The following is a 20,552-nucleotide window of genomic DNA, read 5'->3' as shown; positions in this document are numbered from 1 at the left end:
AAGTATAGCTGATTTACAGTGTTGTGTTAGTTTCTGCTGTAAAGCAAACTGATTCAGTTATACATATGTATACCTTCTTTTTGGTATTCTTTTCCATGATGGTTTATCACAGGATATTAATATAGTTCCCTGTGCTGTACAGTAGGACCTTGTTGTTTATCCATTCTAGATATAATAGTTTGCATCTGCTGACCCCAAACTCCCAATCCATCCCTCTACCACCCCTCTACCTCTTGGCAACCACAAGTCTGTTCTCCAGGTCTGTGAGTCTGTTTCTGTTTTGTAGATAAGTTCATTTGTGTCATATTTTAGATTCCACATATAAGTGATATCATATGGTATTTGTCTTTCTCTGTCTGACTTACTTCACTTAGTATGATAATCTCTAGTTGCATCCATATTGCTGCAAATGGCATTATTTCGTTCTTTTTCATAGCTCAGCCGTATTCCATTGTATATATGTACCACATCTTCTTTATCCATTCATCTGTTGATGGACATTTAGGTTGTTTCCATATCTTGGCGATTGTAAATAGTGCTGCTATGACCACTGGGGTACATGTATCTTTTTGAATTAGACTTTTCTCTGGAGATATGCCCAGGAGTGGGATGGCTGGGTCATATGACACTCTATTTTTTAGTTTTTTGAGGAACCTCTGTACTGTTCTCCATAATGACTGCACCAATTTACATTCCCACCAATAGTGTAGGAGGGTTCCCTTTTCTCCACACCCTCTCCAGCATTTGTTATTTGTAGACTTTTTAATGGTGGCCATTCTGACCGCTGTGAGGTGGTACCTCGTGGTAGTTTTGATTTGCATTTCTCTGATGATTAGCGATGTTGAGCATCTTTTCATGTGCCTGTTGGGATGGCGTTGGTTTTGATGCTCTCAGCTTCCCACTCCAGAACATTCTTGAGCCTGCTCTGCTGGCTCTGGGTGGTTCTCATGGAAACTTGCTTTCAGCTGGTTGTCGTAGTCGACATGTGTGGATAAGCTCATGTCCTCTCGTGCCATTGCACTGTAGGTGGACGTGTGTCTCCCACAGGCCTAGGGCCAGCTCTGTCTTGAACCAAGTCCTCTTGGAAACAGGAAAGGATGGAGAGTCTCCTTGCTCCCCCTCTCGCCCTGCAGCCGCTTCTCCAGCAGCCTCCCCCGAACCAGCCACCCACAGTCGTGGGCAGGAAGGAAGGAGGGAGCCACGTGCACATCCTTGTGGTGGCCTTTGGTGGGACTTTGGGGTCAGGAAGGGGACTCCTCTGTGGACTGTCAAACTTCAGCTGGAAGGTTGGAAGCAACAGAAACGCAACTCAGCTAGGCTTGGGGGATTTACTGAGTGGATCCAGGTAAAGACTGTGTTCTGGTTATCGACTGCTGCGTAACAAGCACTCCCAAACTTAGCAAGTGCAACACAATTTAGCATCACCTCTCATGGTGCTGGGGGTTGCCAGGGCTCTCACGCAGCTGCAGCCATGGCGGCCAGGACTGGGTCCTGTGAAGGTGCCCCTGAGGTGGATATCTAAGACCACTTTCTTCACTCACATCTCTGGCACCTCCAGCTCCTCTACATGGTTTCTTTCTCCACCAGCAGAGTCTGGACTTGTTCCACGTTGGCTTTGAGCTCCAAGAGGCAGAAAGCTGAAGCTCCCAGACAGTTAATGGCTGCACCTGGAACTTGGCCACGGCCACTTCTGTTGACTCCGCTTGGTCAAATCAGCCAGAGGGCCGGTGGAGAAATTGGCCTGAGTCTTGGTGGAGAGCGGGAAGGTCACACGGCATGAAAGCAGATGGGATGGGAGATGGTGTGGCTTCTTTGGGAGGTGGAGCCTGCCACAAGCTGGGTCCAGGTGCTTAGATAACGTCACCAAAAGTTTGTGTTCCTCCATCGCTCTGGCTGTGTTCCAGGAAGGCTTTCCAGGTGTGATAGCAATGTCTGCTCAGAGTCTCCAGGACTCCCTTTTATTGGCTGAAGCCTGTCCATCTCTGAGCCAGTCCCTGTGATTCCAACTGGTCCAGCCCACGTGAACCTGGGGCTGTGTGGTCAGCCCCACCTGATCTAGAGGAAACAGGGGTGGGGAGGATGGTTCCCCCCAAGAACGTGGAGATGCTGTGCTGGGCGAGGGAGGATGGATGCCGGCCGCCTACATCACCTGCGGGTCGCCTTGCCCTCCCTGCCGCCTGCGGCTTTGGTCCACTTTGAGTTACCAACATGCAGGGCACGGTGCTGAGTCCATGGGTCTGGGAAGAACTGCTCCTCTACCTGGAGAGATTCCCTACCCACCCCTGCCTGCCGCCTCTGCCCCGCCCACAGCAGACACCGAGAGGATAACGCACAAGGAGACTTCCTCGCCTAGCCCAGGTCTGTAGTGTGCATTTTTCTCCTTCACGGAATGCCTTCGAATCTTTTTTGTCTAATTCAGTGAGTGAGTCCTCTCCCAAACAACACTGTCTCCAAGGGAAGACAGAGAGATGACAAGTGCAGACTCCAGAGCCAGACTGCCTGGTTCAAATCCTGACTCTGTCGCTGGCTGTGTGGCCTTAGACAAGTTACTTTACCTCTCTTGGCTTCAATCCTCTCACCTGTAAAATGGGGACCGTACTAACGTCTAGTTCATAACCCTAACTGTAACCCTAACCCTAACCCTAGTCGGGAGGACTAAAAGAATTAATACATGAAAATTCTTGGGACATTCTATCTTGCTCAAAGTAAGTTCTCCTTAAGCAGTAGTGATCCTACTTTTCTTTCTAAAGTGTTCTTTATATAGTAAGGAAATTCATTTCTTGTTTGTTCAGTGTTTTACAAATAATTTTTTCCTGGGTTGTCATTTGTCTTTTGACTTTGTCATGGTAAATTTTTTGCCTTGCAAAATTTTATAACATTTATGCACTCAAATGTATCCACCTTCTCTTGGGACAGCTGGATATTTTTTCTTTTCTTTTTTTTTTTGGTCTTATTGAGAAAGAACTTTCCTCACATTATTTTTTTCAGACGGATGAGGATTCAATCAATGCTCATAAGAAGAAGAAAAGTATTGAATCGATTTGTCAATATTGCATTTCTTTTTTTTCAGATTTTTTCTCCTTTATATTGACAATTCCCAGTGCAAGAAGCAAAGTTCCTGAAAATGCTAATATTAGAGGGCTCATTGTGAATCTTTTAAGACTCTGTGAAGACGTAAATTGATATTTAAATACAAGCTGTCCCTCAGAGAGAAATGATTATTTTGTAGGCTGAATGAACAAAAATGAAAAGCTTGGCTCACAGTAACCATTGTTTGCTTCAATCTTCCCTTACCTAATGCCAAATTGAATGTTTTATTTTTATTTGTCTTCCTGGACAGAAAGATATTTGGCCAAGACAGGACTGAGTGAAAGGAATTTTTAAATGCAGCAAAGTGTTTGGAAAAAATGGACTTTTGTGAATCCCGCTGGGACTTCGTTTCATAACAGAAGTTTCACAATGTGCCGTGTTCGTGTCCCTGTGAAATCGGTTGTTTCTGAGTGGAGAGGCATGGCAGGAAGGCGTGGGTTGTTTTTGGACTCTGCGCCACTGCAGTGCGAGGGAGACAGAAGTACTGGGTGCCCCGGGCCTGGGAGTCCCCTCCACCTGCTGAGAGGACCCGTGTCTGGGACAGCCCAGCCGCCCTCTGAGCAAACTGCCGGAGTCCCATCCTTTTGCTGGCGTGACCTGTGTCCCAGGGCACTTTTGGGGACTTTTCTTTTTCCTCAATAGCCCTGAGAACGTATGCCTTACGACTTGGAGCTCTACCCCAGAGTGTCTCTGAGCCTCGCCTGTTATTTTGAGGTTCCTCTTTACGTTAAAAAAAAAAATTAGAGAAATTCCAAACCAGGGTTATATAATCATGCCATGTTTTACATGTTTATATTAATCGTATTAAGGCTTTCGACCTACAAGGGTATAATGCAATGTAATTGTCACAATTATATTGTCACAAGACATCTGAACAACTTGTGACAAATATGTTGATTCATAAAGCATTACAGCCAGGATGGGTGGTGATGGGACAGAAGTTTATACTTGATGGCAAATGTCTTCTTTTTTTTTTTTTAAATTAATTAATTTATTTATTTATTTATTTATTTTTGGCTGTGTTGGGTCTTTGTTTCTGTGCGAAGGCTTTCTCTACTTGTGGCAAGCGGGGGCCACTCTTCATCGTGGTGCGCGGGCCTCTCACTGTCACGGCCTCTCTTGTCGCAGAGCACAGGCTCCAGACGTGCAGGCTCAGCAATTGTGACTCACGGGCCTAGTCGCTCCGCGGCATGTGGGATCTTCCCAGACCAGGGCTCGAACTCGCGTCCCCTGCATTGGCAGGCAGATTCTCAACCACTGCGCCACCAGGGAAGCCCGACAAATGTCTTCTTTTAATTCAGACTCTCTTAGACTGTGCCCATAATCTCATTTGAAGATAAGATCCAAAGTCTAAAATTGGTGCCATTTATATAAATAAGGCCCAGGGCAAATGGCCGCCCCCGCTCCCCTCCCAGCCCCATCCTGGGCCTGTTTTGATCAACTCTGGGCACCTCCTCTCTCAGCATCAATGAAGCCTTCCCACCACAGAGCCTGGGCCAGGTTGGGAGGGCTGAGGCCGCCTGATTTATTTCCGGCTTTCACCACCGAGTCCAGGCAGGCTGCATGCATTCACACACACACACACACAGTTTACTCATGGGCAAAGAAAGGGTAAATGTTACTGGATTCAGAGAAGCAGAGTGGAGGTAATCAGGGATCCACGGGGCAATTCCAGGAGCCTCCGGCCAGCTGTGGCCACTGTCACCCCTCCCCGGAGAGCCTGCCCCTGGGCTGCAAAGCGATGGTGGGTCAGGGTCTCCGGCATCAAGAGCTGGCCTCGCTCCTCACACTCGCCCTGCTTCCTGTGATGGAGACACACCCACCAGTGGGCCAGCTCGTTCACGTGGAGGCTGGGGACCGGGCTCAGGAGTGTGCGGCTGCCAGGGCCTTCGGGTGCCCCGCTTTGTTGGGAATGAACAATTGTAGGTTTCAAAACCTTACAAAGTGGGCTTCCCTGGTGGCGCAGCGGTTGAGAATCTGCCCGCCAATGCAGGGGAAACGGGTTCGGGCCCTGGTCTGGGAAGATCCCACATGCCGCGGAGCAACTGGGCCCGTGAGCCACAACTACTGAGCCTGCGCGTCTGGAGCCTGTGCTCTGCGACAAGAGAGGCCGCGACAGTGAGAGGCCCGCGCACCGCGATGAAGAGTGGCCCCCGCTCGCCACAACTAGAAAAAGCCCTCGCACAGAAACAAAGACCCAACACAGCCAAAAATAAATAAATATTTAAAAAAAAAAAAAAAAAAAAAAACCTTTCAAAGTGGCTTCCTCTTTGACTAGAAACGCCCTACTGGAAATTTACCCTAAAGGCATATAATCTGAGACATGCAGAAAGGTTTAGCTTCCAGCTCTGTTTGGGAAATTAAAAGTTGAAGGAGACTTTAAGACCCAGCCATGGGGAGAGGGGTTTGCTGTTTTGTTTTTTTTTTTTTAAATTACAGTTCCTGTTTATTTTATTTTTTGGCCATGTCACGTGGCTTTCGGGATCTTAGTTCCCCGACCAGGGATTGAACCCGTGCCCTCAGTGGTGAACGCACAGAGTCCTAACCACTGGACCGCCAGGGAGTTCCCTAGAGTTCATGTTTAGAATGTCATGAGGTGCAGATACAAACAATGATGACATAGAGGTGTATTTAGGGACATTGGAGGGGGTCTATGATGTAGTAAGTTTTCAAAACATGGGGCTTATAAACCGATATGTATGAGTTGGTTCCTTTCTCTGTAAAATATGTTTACGGAGAGGCTTTGGAAGGAGCTACTTTAACTGCCGACGTCTGTAGGTCAGACTGAGTTTGCGTCTAACCTGAGTCAGTCTGTAGTTCAGGGACCTTGGGCAGACCGGACTCAAGTTTCTTCATCTGCCTAACGGGGTAAGCCGATGAATGATAATCGGGTTTTGTAGTATTTATGAGGAGAGCATTCATTTAAAACCCTTAGGAAAGTGTCTGGTACTTAGTGAGTTGTTCATAAATATTACCTGTTTTTATGGTCTGTAGTTGCTGGATTGAGCGTACACTGTCTCTGGAATGAGAGAAAAGAAAACTGCCTTTTAAATGAAAATCAAAGAGCAGCGAGAACGACCTGCTTCGGTGAGGTGAAGTCCCATCCATTGTTCGTTAAAAATAACCCCACGCCTTTTCTGTCCTCAGGGGTCACGTTCTCTTTCTTCTGGAAGACGCAAGCAGAACAGTCCAGAACAACCCCTTTCGCGTTCGGGGGACAGGTCATTTCCAACGGGTTCAAAGTCTGCTCCAGCGGCGGCAAGGGCTCCGTGGAGCTGTACACGCGTGACAATTCCATGACGTGGGAAGCCACCTTCAGCCCCCCAGGTGAGGGCGCCGCTGGCCCGGAGGGAGGCTCAGGCAGGCGGGAGGGGGCCAGACGCTGCGCTGTCGGTCCCCTGGCCTGCGGGCGGGTGAGCCCCGTCCCCTCAGGGGGCTGCCTGGGAGGACTTGCTGGAAAGGGTGAGATGGCATCCTTTGCGGAGATGTCTGCACGGCGGTTGAGGGGCGGGGTCCTTCGGGCGGACGCCTGGGTTCCCCCTGACCGCGGGATGACTGGGTCACTGCGCCATGTTACTTAGCGCCCCGAGCCTCAGTTTCCCTAGTGAAGGCATTAATGATACTTACCTCACAGTCTGGGGGAAATTAAATGGAATATTGCCGCGGAGCGCTCAGCACAGCGGTTATTGTTTCTCCTTCTTTCCTGTCTTTCCCCTCCTCCTCCTGCATCTTTCTTTTCCCTTCTCCTCCCGCCCCTCCTTCTTTTTAGTGGTGTAGACTTGCAAATGTTTAGACTTTGCCGTGAAAAAGCTTTTGGAAAAGAGGGGCTGACGATTAGGGGAAAGAAAGGCTGCCGGAGGGGAGGCGTGTGGGCACCAGGCCGGTGAGGGCCTGGGGTTCAGGAGGGAGGGTCTGGACCAGCGTGGGGCCTGGGGTTCAGGAGGGACGGTCTGGACCAGCGTGGGGCCTGGGGTTCAGGAGGGACGGTCTGGACCAGCGTGGGGCCTGGGGTTCAGGAGGGACGGTCTGGACCAGCGTGGGGCCTGGGGTTCAGGAGGGAGGGTCTGGACCAGCGTGGGGCCTGGGGTTCAGGAGGGAGGGTCTGGACCAGCGTGGGGCCTGGGGTTCAGGAGGGAGGGTCTGGACCAGCGTGGGGCCTGGGGTTCAGGAGGGACGGTCTGGACCAGCGTGGGGCCTGGGGTTCAGGAGGGACGGTCTGGACCAGCGTGGGGCCTGGGGTTCAGGAGGGACGGTCTGGAGCAGCGTGGGGCCTGGGGTTCAGGAGGGACGGTCTGGACCAGTGTGGGGCCTGGGGTTCAGGAGGGATGGTCTGGACCAGCGTGGGGCCTGGGGGTTCAGGAGGGACGGTCTGGACCAGCGTGGGGACCGGGTGTATGCAGAGGTGGCTGAGTGCGTAGGTGGGTGTTGGGAGGCCACGTGGTTCTGGCTGCCGATTCCTGTTTCCTCCGGGGCTCAGTGTGACCTGTCGCTGGCCGGGCATGAGGTCAGAGGTGTGGGCCAGGAAGCTGGGGGAGGCTGGAGGTCTGGAGTGGGAACTGAGATGGGGAGAGGTGACGGGGGACCCAGAATGTCCCGAGGTAGCGTGGACGGGCTGTCCAGTCCAGACTGGAGACTAAGAAGGGAATCGCGGACGTGGAGGGCAGAGTGAGAGTCTAGAAGGATCTCCTTCAGGAGGACATGACATCTCTGACATAGGCAAGGAAAATTCATTCTCGGACCATTTAAAGGAGGCTGCGTGTCTCAGCTGTTAAAAAACCATGGACCCTGGAGCCACGCAGCCTGGGCCAGATCCCGCTCTGCACCCCTCTGCTACCGGTGCGCACCCGGGCGCCCGACTCGCCTGCCCCGTGCCTCAGCATGTTCGTCTGTAACGTGAGCTCGATAACAGTATTGGGTCATAGGGTGACTGTGGGAGTGGAGAGAGCTAACGCGCAAGGAGCCTACAGGAGAGGGGCCCCGTGAGCACTGACGCATCTGCCTGACTCTGCCGCTGCTGGGAGCTGGGACCAAGCGCGTACCTCCACCCCCGGAAAAGGGGCAAATTCAGCGCACACAGAGTTTGAGAGAATCCTGAGTATTTGCCCTCTCTGATCCCCGAGCCCAGAGCTTGTCTCTGCGTCCTCTACCTGCTCAGACCTGCCTGTCCTGCCCCTGTTCATGGCTCTTATCACCTTCCACCTGCTATCAGTCTCTTCCGTAAGAGTCTGATCTCCGTGCCCCTTGGGGCTGACACAGTCTCAGGCACCCAGTCGTTTATCTTGAACATGTTTTAAGGTCAGATCTGCTGAATCCTGATTGTTTCCCCACCCAGAGAAATGGGGAGAACTGTAAACATTTCCGCCTGGCAATGTGCTCTTTATTTGTTCATTAAAGGGATTTTCACACTCCAGGGCAGTGATACTTTGGACCTGTCTCAGATCCAAGCGCTCTCCAGAGACTCACGGTTAGAAAGTTGCGCAATCCCGAGCGAGAACCCCGGGGTAACTGCTGGGTGATTTAAGATGACCGCCTGGCTCTGGTCATAGGCTTCCTGTAAAGGGCGTCTTCCAGCAGCAAGTCCCTGAGGACGTCTGAGCACACATCTGCACAGCGAGGTGTGGCCCTTTGTGGGGCAAGCTGCCATCAGAGTCCAGTGAACTTTCTTCTTGTTGGTGAACGTGGTTCTCATGACAGAGAGACGAGTCATCACCAGGGCTCCTGATAGAGGATCCTGGCGGAGCCAGGAGTGGTTTGTTCTCCCTCGGTGCTGCCATGTTGGTTGCTACCACCTGCTTGAGGTCAGGGCAGAGGTGGGTATCAGTGGCCTTTGGGCTGAATCAGGCCCTCAGATAGGTCTCGTTGACCTGCCCTGTGCTGGCCTAGGCTGGATTAAAAAAATATTTTGAACAAGTTATGACCATTAGTTATTACTTCATTTAATTTAAAATGGCAAAGGGTCTCCTTGAACGACTTCTGGGATTTGCGGGGGGCGGGTAACTTCTTTCCTGTGCTCCTAAGGACTGAGAGAAGTGAGATGTGCATTAGGACCTATACGAGGACTCAACCAACAGTTGCACTGACCCATCATCATGAGAAAGACAAATGTGCTTAAAACTAGAATGACCACTGCATGGGGAGCTCGACCCACGTCATCAGAAGGGTGTCTCTGCTCTTTCCCAGGACCCTACTGGACTCACGTCCTGTTTACATGGAAGTCCAGGGAGGGCCTGAAAGTCTACGTCAACGGGACGCTGAGCACCTCAGACCCAAGTGGAAAAGTGTCTCATGCCTACGGGGAGCCCAACGTCAACCTCGTGATGGGGTCTGATCAGGACCAGCCCAAGCGCTACGAGAACGGCGCTTTTGACGAGTTCATCATCTGGGAACGGGCCCTGACGCCGGATGAGATCGCCATGTACTTCACAGCTGCCATTGGTCAGTGAGAGGGGCGGGGCTGCGGGCCGGGTGTGACGTCAGCTCCCGGGGAGGGCACGGGCTTCGGACCCACCTCCCCTTCCCAGCATTTTTCTTCTCCTCCCTCTCCTGATGCGGCCGTCAGCGCTGCAGGCTGAGCTGTGTCCTGATCAGCCTCATAAATACAGTGGGTTTTCTAGAACCCCTGCTCTCTAAGATGGAGGAATTCACAATTTACCAGAAACACACTGAGATGAATATTCTCCTGCTGGTCACCAGGGAGTTTTCGAGGTGTTTGTGATAGATGGTTATGGAAAGCTTTGGGAATCAAGTGTTGCAGGTCCATCAGTGCGTTTGATCCACAGATGTTTACCACATGCCTCCCGCGTGCCAGACTCACCCACCATGGGCCCTCGGAGCACCCCCAGGACGCCCCCTTCCTGCTTAGCACAGAGCAGTGGTTCAGGTCAGGGACCCGGGGGACAGTTGGACCTGGGTTCAGATCCTCACTCAACCACGATGAACTGTGGGACTTGGAAAGTCACTAATTAAAAAAATGGAGGTAAAATTCATAAAACGTGAATGTCACCATTTTACAGTATACAGTTCAGTGGTACTTACTATGTCCACATGTTGTGCAACCATCACCCCCAAAGGAACCCAGCACCAGTGAGCAGTCACTCCCCCTTTCCTCCTTCCCCAGCTCCTGGCAACCACTAATTTACTTTCTGTCTCTGTGGATTTACCTATTCTGGATATTCCGTATAAATGGAATCATATAACGTGTGACCTTTCGTGTCTCATATGACGTCACTAGGAATCTCTGTTTTGGACTCTGCCTTCCTTTGCATAAAGATCTGTCTGCACAGGAAGCTGTGAGCTAGGGCTGCAGGTACCCAAAGGGGTCGTTTCCCTGGGTGACCTGTCTGGAGGGGGCCCCTCTTCTAACCTGTTAGCTAGAGCAGTGCCATTTTCTGATGGGTCGGTCCAGCTGAGGCAGCCTCTTCTTTTCTAATTCACCCAAAGGCAGAGTGTTGATCAGCTATCCCCCTGCTCAGGTGTCCCCCCAGCCCTGTGATGGTTGGCCGTTCCTTCTGTAGAGAAGCCGAGGAAGTAGAAGGCTTTGTTCAGAGTCCCACGGTTTGAAAGTGTGTTTCTTTGACACTAGAAACACACTCTGCACAATCAGATGCTCTTATAACAAGAGCCAGTTGGGAACCGAGACTGACTTAGGACCCGGCCGACTCTCGTTTCTCATCCTGGTCTCACGTGGTCATCAGTTATGAGGATGGACAGGGCCGCTGGGCTGAGTTCTATTGTCCTTCACTTTCTCTTATGGACTCACATGAGTTAAATGTGAATTTGATGGGACTCCTTGGCATCCAAGGAATGAATGTCACTCTGACTTGGAGAACAGAGTGTTTGGGGCTCTGATCCCCAGAGCAGTGTCACACCTTACCCTCTCACCAGCTATCCACCTCCATCCACAGGGTCATTTACTCCTGGAACCAGGGACGGGTGATGAGGTTATTCCCTCAGGCCACCCAAAGCAACTTGAGGGATTTCCAGAAATGAAGTAGAGTATCTAGTTAAGTCTGTGTTTTCATTGGGAAATACTAAAATTAGAAGTAGTTGGATGTCTTCATTATTATAATCATTCATAATGGACCAAATGGGGTCTTGAATAGAATCCTCGGGATGGGAGGGGCTCAGGAAGATGGTCTCCTCACCACTTGATGGGGTCCATGCCAGTGTCACCTCACTGGGAGGGGAGGTGGCGAGGTCTCCTGTTTGTCCCAGCCCAGTGATTCACAACCCTCTGTATTTTATCTCTAAGTAGTCCAGATGCAATGGAAATCCATTTCTTTTGCTTCTTTATTTATTTGAAATCAGTAAAAGCATGTATAAAGTCATCTTTTTATGTGATGACTTGCCTAAAGACTATTTCCAAGCAATTTAGACTATAAATGGAAACATAATTTGACCTGGGAAAATCCATACAATCTACCCATTTGGCTGATTTATTAGGCCTTTACCTTTGCAGCGACATTGCTACTCAAAACATTCTCATGCTCTTCTTAGTTTGTCTCTGAAGCTGGTAGATTTTTGAATAAGGACAGGCCTTCCTGAGGGTGAACGCGGTGACCATGGCTTAGCCCTTAATGAAGCATGATCGATTTTTTTCCAGGAAAGCATGTTTTGTTGTCTTCAACGCCACCCAGCTTCCTCACGACACCCACAGCAAACACCATGGTGAGCAGATGCATTTAATGTTGTCCCCACCTCCCCATCTTGGTGATGTCTTTTTGCTTGGACCATATGCCAGGGGAGTGGGAATCCCATTACACAGTCTGGTTCTGTCTTACTGGCAGTATAATGAATGTCTGGGAGGAAATAATAAATGGAGGGGAAGCCACACTGGCACTAAATCTCAACGCTCGGAGTGACTAAGTGGGAGACCTGCTTCCTGTGTGGCCTGTAGCCTCAGGTGCCTACACGGAGTCAACGAGACTTCCCAGGGGCCCCCATACCCCCGACCTGAGACTGTTTTCTGGTGCACTTGGCACCATGAGCAGAGAACGAAGAGGAGCTGGGCTTGACACTTGGCTTCTCTCTGCGCCATTTTCTTCTGATGTTTGAGGAAAGGATCAATACGTTTAGAAAGTGTTCCCCTCTGGAATTAACTTGTGATCAATCAACTTCGCTTCCGTGGGAACTTTAATGTAATAGCGAGTGAGCAGACTCTAGAACCATCTGCTTGGGTTCAAATCCCAGTTCTCTTATTTATTTCTGCGTAAGCCTCTCCACGCTTGGTATCATCTGTCACATGAGTGCGTATTTCATGAGGCTGCTGTAAGGATGAAATGTTAATAATATTTGTGAAGGAGTCACAAGAGTGCCTGGTATATAGTAGGTGCTATTACCATGATTACTATGGTGTGAGAAGCATGAGACCCAGAGGACACACTGAACTTCTGTAGAAATCTTGGCTTTAGTTCTTAAAGGAACTCATGTTGCTGATTTCTTTTAGGTGCCCATTGATGCCTACCATCCCATCATAACCAACTTGACAGAGGAGAGAAGAAACTTCCAGAGTCCTGGAATTGTTCTGAATTACCTTCAAAATATGTCCCTCAGCTTACCCAATAAATCCCTCTCAGAGGAAACAGCATTAAATCTCACCAAGGTAAAGCTATTTGATTTCTGTGCCGAGTGGGTCAGCATTGGCAAACTGCCAGACCATGGCCCACAGATGTGCCTTGTTTGACCTACACAGGGCTGAAAAAATCAGAAACTTTAATATAAAAGTCTGGATTTCAACCAGATGGCGTGGCAACTCCAGCCAGCTCTACACAGCTCAGTGGAGTCTCCTGCAGATGAGACTCGACTCTTCATCTTGTTTTCCCTGCGTCCGGCCAGCTTGGCCCCTGCCTCCATCCACCTGGCCCCTGTAGGCATTTGGGTTTGCAACTCCTGTTCTAAACTCTGCCACCTCCCTTGGCAACAGGTAGAAGGTGGAGTTGCCTCTTTGGCAGATTTAGCCGTGGGGCCATAGTGTGACCCCAACACTGTGACTTGTATCTCAGTGGGAATCCCCAAAGTTACGTAAAGCACTTAGGGAATGCACCACGTATGGCACTGGAACCAAGGTGTTTTCTCTTTTCATTCTCAAAATCTTTCTAGGTCAAGGTAGAGGAGGATGCTGGGCTCTTGGGGGCTTGAAAACTTCGATCTCAGCACAGGGCTCCTGGTTGATGTGCAGAAGAAGGGATGCTTGAGACCGTTTCATTTCAAAAGTGCAGCATAAGTGTTAAGAGCAGGATGTATAGGGTCTGACTGCTGGGTTGAACGTCTCTGCCGGTTACTTACAGTGCACGCTTGGTCGCGTTATGTAACATCTCTCTGCCTCACTTTGCTCATCTGAGATATTGGGAGATAATAGTACTCACCTCACTGGGGACTAAAAGGGTTCCTATGTGCATAGTATGTGTCTGGCACTTGGCGAGTGCTTTTTAAGAGTTCTTAATTCTTACTGGTTTCCTTGCTGAAGACAGATCCAAAGAAGTACCTGAATGCATGTGTTCTGTAAACAAAGACATCCTGAAATGCAGGGTGGGTCCTGAATTCCATAGCGTTCCTGCCCAGGCGACAGAAGCAAGAGTTAGACATCTCAGATTTCGTTCATTCATTCATAGAACATGCTAGGTTCTGAGGATCTGGGATGACCAAGAACCACTTCCTGCTTCCAAGAGGCTCAGGGCCGAGAGGATGAAGATGGACCATGGAGTCTGAAAAGTGCTGTGAGGGGATGTCCTGAGCTGCAGGAGCTCAGTGACACTGGAGTAAGGCAAGCCTGGGCTTGACCCCCAGCTCTATGTCCTTGGGCAACTTTTTAACTTCTTCAAGCCTCAGTTTCCCAGTCTGTGTTATGGGGATAATTTGATGACCCAAGTCTCTCTCCTAGAATGGTTTTGGCTGCAAATAAACAGTAATATGACTATTTTAAAAACAATAGGGGCATCTAATTGCTTCACTCCAGGTTTGATTACTTCAGTCTTCATTCACAGCAGGGATTTGGGTAGCAGCAGGACAATTCTCTTGGCGTTCTGCTCTGTTTCCAAGGGGCTGGAACGGTTCCAAGCACCACAGCTCACTACCAACCACCAGGAGGGAAAGCAAGGTCAGGGGGCTCCTCCTTCTTTATAGGGGAGGGAACTCTTTCCCGTGGTTCCCCCTGCAGAGATCCGTCACATGACTGCGCCTAGACCAATCACTAGCCGAGGGGAGCGGGCCTGGCTTGGTAGCTCAGCCAATCATATGGCGGTATGGGCGGGGCCAAGGCAGCACTCTGAGCACTTCCGGGCTCCCCACAGGAAGCACTTCCGGGCTCTGCACGTGAGCTCTGGGGGTGGGTGTGAGGATGCCCAGAGGGGTGAACGGGAGGGTCCGGCCCCTCCCTAGTCTTGAAGAGATGTCTACGTGGGAACATAGAATTCAATGCAGGTCTGCATGGGAAACAGTTTCTTTTGAAGCTTGGCGATTTCCTCTTTCCTTTCGACTCCCCTTTTCCCCTCAGATATACTGGACCCTGTCAGAGGCCCAAACTCAAATGCATGCAGGGGCCAGACAAATAAAGTAAATGGATGATTGGGTCAGACAGACAATAGGGAGGAGTAGAGACTGTGGCTAACTGGAAGGTGCCCACCCACAGGGAGTGGCATCAAGCTGCTCAAGAGTCCCCTGATTTTAACCTTTAGGGTAACCTCTTCTGATTTTACAAGCAAAACTCCGTACCTGATTTTGAAATGGAAAATCATCCAATTAAAAAAAAAAAGTGGACAGCTAACTGAAATTTAAAAGCAAGTGTGTACAAACCAAATAAAAGACATTTATGAGGCAGATTCAGCCTGTGGGCCATCAGCTTGAGACCTCTGATGGGGGCCTGTGTTGAGATACCTGACTCTGGGTGTCCTGGAGAGGAATCCTGCAGATTTACCCCAAACTCCACCCATCTCTGATTGGATGAGACATAAAAATCTTTGGCATCCATACCCAATTTTCCATAATGCCCTGGCTTCTCACCACTAACAGTTAAACAGGAAAGTGACAAGAAGTCAATTCTTGTGCTGGGTAATAAGGAGGCCATTAGCCACACGTGGCTCTTGAGCACTTGAACTGTGATTTGTTCAAATCAAGATCTAAAACACACACTGGATCTCTGAAGTTTAGTATAACAGAAGAATGTAAATTATCGAATTGATGATTTTTATATTGATTGCACATTGAAGTGATATTTTAGATATATTGGGCTAAGTCAAATATATTATTAAAAAGTAATTTCACCTGTTTCCTTTTCACTTTTTAAAATATGGCTATTAGAAAATTTAAAATAAAACTGTGGATTGCATTATATTCAGCTGAACTGCTCTAGATCAGGACTCAGCAAACTATGGCCCTTGGGCCAAATCTAGCCCACTGCCTGTTTTTGTAAATAAAGTTTTATTGTAACACACTCATTTAGTTATGGATTGTCTGCCACTAATTTTGCACTACAGTGGCAGAACTGAGTGTTTGTGACAGAACTGTATGGCGTGTAAAGCCTAAAATTTTTACTAGGTGATCCTCTTAAAGAAAAGTGCTGACCCCTGCTCTAGATTATAAACTCTGCCCCCTAGGCCTCAAGCCCAACGAGGGCAGGGATCATGATTGGTTTTTTCGTATTTAATTTTTAAATTTCATCTTTAAATTTTAAGGCATTGCACTTTAGGGTCTTATAAGTATTTATCAAATAAAGATAAATAAAAGAGTGAGGAGTTTTGATGATGTGTTCTCTAAATATTTAGTGTCTAAAAGTGTGAGGAACAATGTGGCTTTTTGGAGAAGGCAGTTTGGTGGAAATATAGGAGGTTTAGATCAGGCTCTAAGTTTAATTCTGGTGTCTGTAGTAGGAGACGCACTGTTAAAAACCTACATGAGTAACGTAAATGAGTGAAACAGATTAGGTGTAAGGCAATAGGGAGTGGTGAGGACTGGGGTGAGCTGGAGAATGCACAGCTACCTAAGGGGTCAGCTGCTGTTCAGTTTTGGTCGATGGTGGCCATGTGGGACTATGGGATAAGAATTGTCCAAGCTTCTGCTTTTTTCACAAGAAGGAGGAAATTCACATAGTTTCATTTAAATCTCCCAATTTGAAGATATTACAAGCTACTTTCATTTTTTTAGAACAATAGTGAGCCAAACCCAACATAGTTTTAAGGTGATTTGTCCAAGGGACCCTGAGTAACTTCTGCTTATGGAGGGGTCATTTCCAATTAAACAAGTGGGTTTTTATGTCAGCTTGGCTTCTCATGCCAAGAAAAGCACACGGAGCAGGCCATGATTTGTTCATTCATTCATTTGTTTGTTCAACAGGCTTTTACCGAGGGCCGGTTATATCTTCCAGGTACTGTACTTAGGGCTGCTGCCGTTACTAAGCTGTGAACACACATCTAACATCTAAATGTTTGTCACTGACTAAAGGATTGTCACCAGGAGCAAATAAGACAACATCTATAACATCTATAAAAGGGCTGTGTACAGTATAACCAGACCCACTAATGGGAACTATTTTGGTTTACTACTGTGTATACGCAAAACCCAGCCCGTGGTTGACAGAGATGGGAAAATCAAAGGTCTTATCATTTTGAGGCTTCAGGATACATGCTAAGCAGTGTCATCTTGTCTTCCTTTAGACTTTCTTAAAGACCGTGGGAGAGGTTCTTTTTTTGCCCAGTTGGACTGCTGCATCAGAGGTAAGAGAAAAGAACATTTAGATCTTCAAAAGGGGCACCTTTTTGTCTTTCTGGAAGTGGCGTAAGTGTGGCCCAGTTCACATCTGTAAGAGAAATGATGCATCTCTGGGATATTAGAGCTAATTTTGACGGGATATACGACTGATTTGCAATGCTCTGTCTTCTCTATGGACCAGTTCTATAAGCATCAGTACCATGGTCCTGTTGTCAACACTGAACAGGAAAACAGTTGGATTTCTTCATGAGGAATGTATGCTTGTTTATCATCTTAAAAACATATTTTTTACCATCACATTGTTCTTGAATGATAATAAAACACATGTTTGATGTTTAAAGATCACTAGATTAAATGAAAAAAGTAGAACATGTGACAATATACAGTTCATGATTGTAAGAGTAAATATCAAAGCAGCCTCTCCTTTCCTCTGTACGCTAAGGAATTAGGAGAATGGAATACTTTTTCTTTTCTTTTTGAAAATAACTTTCTTGGTTTTACTTACTTAAGAAATAAAACAAGTGAATACGTTGTGGAGAAGTTAGAAAATGCAGATCATAAAAATATATATAAAATAAAAATCACCTGAAATCCTCAGGCTGAGAGATAATGATTATTAACACTCTTGTATATATCCCTTCAAATCTAGTTTTCAATTCTCTTATATGCATATATAGTCTACACATATGCTATATATCTGAATTTATCTGTTTTTCTTTCATTATGGCAAGGACATTTCCCAATAATATTAAGTATCTTCTGCGATGCTCTATCAGTCAGGCTAGGCTAGGCTATGCTGCAGTAACAAATAGGCCCTACATCTCAGTGGCTCAGCGCAGTGGACATTTACTTCTCACTCATGCCAAGTCTGATGTGGGTCAGCTCTTCTCCACCCAGTGACCTGGGGATCCTGGCTCTGTCCCTTTTCTGATGCTGCTGTCTCAAAAATGTGACTTCCAGGTTGCCCGACAGGGGTGGAGAAGGGGGAGGAAGACTCCCAACTGCCTTGCCTGGAAGGGCTGGGACCACACCATTATTTAAAGTGCTCCCTCTCCTGAACTCCTGTAAAGTTTAAAACATATTTGCCAGTTTGGAGCAGAAGGACATCACCTTCTCTCGTTATGAATGAGATGGCTCCAGGGTTTACATTTGATGAAATTTTTATTTGAACAGTTTCAAATGGAATGAGATCGGGCTTCACATTGGCAAAGGGAGAGAAAGGCGGTCATGAACTTAAGATTGATATAATCTTACCTAGAAACACATTCTATTTTAAAAGGCACAGCACTCCAGAGTTCACGATTTCCGGGGGGACGATGTGTGCAGGGCTGCTGCCTGGGAAACACCCAGAGGATGGCCAGTGGAGGACCTGAGCAGATGTATTTTCTGCATCATCTTAAATGAACTTTTGCTTAATGCTCTGCCACAAAATATGAATAATCATGAAACTATTCAGACTCAGGCAGGCTCTACTGTGCATTAAAGGGAAGGTATGAATCAGCCACTACCCAACAGATCTGCATGCCAGAAACACAGATTTTCATGTGCTTAACTGTGCTTGGCTGATTGAAATCAGGCCACAGGCCTGAAAGAAAATGTCTAAAATTGGCCTCAGTGTTCTATTTCCAGCTCGTTAGAGTCTCATGGAGCGTGTGTTTTTGAGAGAACGCCTGGGACGCTTAGCAACAGACAGATGCTTTTTCAGAAAGGCGGGAAGGAGAGAAGGGGGGTGACGGCAGAGAGTCACACACTGCGTTCCCAGGGAGCTGAGACGCCCCTGCCCTGCTAGACGTGTGTCTGAGGACGAGGGATAATCAGGCTGATCCGAGCTGGCTGCAGAGATACGGGGCCACCAGGAGGGACCCCTGCCTTCTTGGGGATCCACTGGGATCATCTCTGCCCTGGGGACTCAGAGTGGAGAGGCCCTTGGAGGGGAAGGGACACCCCAGGCACATCAGGGAGGCCAGGGGTGACTTGAGGTGCTGGCACCTCCGAAGTCTCCTCCCCTTCACAGAGACTAGGACACAAGTGCTGGTGTCTTCATCCTGGAGGGTATTTGGGAGCAGTGATCTCTCTCCTCGTGAAACAGGAGGGGTGGAGTTGGGGGGGCCGGTCAGAGACCTGTCAAGGTCCCCAGTGAGTTCAGAGTGGAGCGGGGACCAGGTCTGGTCACTCTGTGTCTGAGCGTGGAAGCCTTGGAGCTGATGGTCTGGGTGACCGGGGTCAACCTCAGCCCGTGTCCACATTCTGCGAGCTCGGCTGGGCTGGGTGACCTCAGTGGTCCCCTCCGCGCCTGTGAAACGGGGTAGCGGCATGACTATCTCTCCCTTCGTCTGGTCATCGTGAGGGCAGAGCCTGGCCCACCATGTTGGTCAGCAGATGCTGGGCGTCGTCCTTTGCAGGAATGTTGACAGTGAGCATGAAGCTTGATCTTGTGCGTTTGTGCATTTGCTGCCTCCGTCGGGCGCACGTGCTGAGCGAGCTCCGTACTGACGTCTCCTTCCTTCGTGTCGTGCTGTTTGCAGGACAGTGCCGTGGTGCTGGGCTTGATAGACACCGTGGACACCGTCATGGGCCACATATCTTTCAACCTGCAGGCCAGCGAGCCCCAGGTTGCCATCACGGGCTCCTCATCCATGGCAGGTAGCTTGGCAGCGTGGGTGCGGGCGGGGACCGGCTGTGCGGCGGGAGGGGAGCGGGGTGCAGGGGCTGCCACCCGCCTGTTGAGTTCCGCTCCACTCCTGCGTCTTCTTGCGTGCGCCCAGGGACGCACAAACCTCTCGCACCGTCACTGGAGATGCACCTCTCCGCTGTCCTAAACTACGCTGCCTGATGCACAATGATATGTTGGGGGAAGACGGAGTTAGGTCGCGGCAGCCGTGCTCAGCTGGGATGTGCACACAGGACCGAGGGAGCCTTTCATGCTGACTTGGGGGCCAGATTCGTCTCGGGTGACAACTGTCTCGGTTCAGAACAGGAGGCGAGCAGCGGCAGCCCCTGGAGTGTCCGTGGGGTAGCAGGTTTCCCGGGGTCAGCTGGAGGCTTTTCCAAGCCAACAGGCACGGGGTCCCCTACAGGCCGACATCGCAGCCCTTCTGTTTTCAGGGTCTGTGTCTAGGGAGCGTGGTACCCTAATACTTTACCACCAGAGCCACTCTCTGGAAAGTAAGCTTAATTCAGCCACTTGGGTTCATTTTGATGGGAGTTTGTCGGCCAAGACAGGTCCCTGCATGGGATGACGCGCTTGCCTCACTTAGGTTAGTGTCTCATTTTCCTGTGGCTCGTGGGGTCCCTGGCGTGGCGGAGGGGCCCCTCAGCACAGGGGTCTCCCTGCAGGACGGGACGCGGTCAGTACCCGAGGCATCGTGAGCTGAGGGGCTGCGCTGAGGGAGAGGGGTCGCCTCAGGCTGGGAGAACGCCCACCAGCGGTGGTAGATGGATGCGTCGGCCACATGGCCGCAGCTACTGCCCTGGACACTCTTATTTTTTAGGTTCTCGCTTCCTAAAGGTAATTACACTCCCCAGGAGAGCTCGTTCTGTTCAAAACAAAACAAAACTAAAGAAGGTGGGGTTTTACAGCCCAGTTTCCTGCCCTGGAGTTGACTGACTGCAGCTTCCTCTCTCTGGCTTGTTCTAGACTTTTCCGTGGCCAAAATGCTCCCCAAGACCATGAATTCCTCCCACTACCGCTTCCCGGCCCAGGGGCAGAACTACATCGAGATCCCCCATGAGGCTTTCCACAGCCAAGGTGAGCACAGCTG

At 49.3% G+C, this 20,552-nt stretch overlaps 1 protein-coding gene across 1 annotated transcript in view; it reads left to right on the top strand.

The window, feature by feature from the left end:
• The window catches only part of ADGRD1 (adhesion G protein-coupled receptor D1), a 150,277-nt gene that overhangs the window by 21,392 nt on the left and 108,333 nt on the right, over window positions 1-20,552 (top strand). Inside the window, exons 5-11 of the mRNA XM_059894801.1 lie at window positions 6,238-6,417; window positions 9,271-9,525; window positions 11,693-11,757; window positions 12,536-12,691; window positions 16,737-16,796; window positions 19,317-19,434; window positions 20,429-20,539. Coding sequence (XP_059750784.1) covers window positions 6,238-6,417; window positions 9,271-9,525; window positions 11,693-11,757; window positions 12,536-12,691; window positions 16,737-16,796; window positions 19,317-19,434; window positions 20,429-20,539 — 945 coding nt within the window. The remainder of the gene's footprint in view (window positions 1-6,237; window positions 6,418-9,270; window positions 9,526-11,692; window positions 11,758-12,535; window positions 12,692-16,736; window positions 16,797-19,316; window positions 19,435-20,428; window positions 20,540-20,552) is intronic.

The sequence above is a fragment of the Balaenoptera ricei genome, chromosome 14 (assembly GCF_028023285.1).
Source record: "Balaenoptera ricei isolate mBalRic1 chromosome 14, mBalRic1.hap2, whole genome shotgun sequence".
NCBI lineage: Eukaryota > Metazoa > Chordata > Mammalia > Artiodactyla > Balaenopteridae > Balaenoptera > Balaenoptera ricei.
This window is presented reverse-complemented; position numbering and strand designations above follow the sequence as displayed.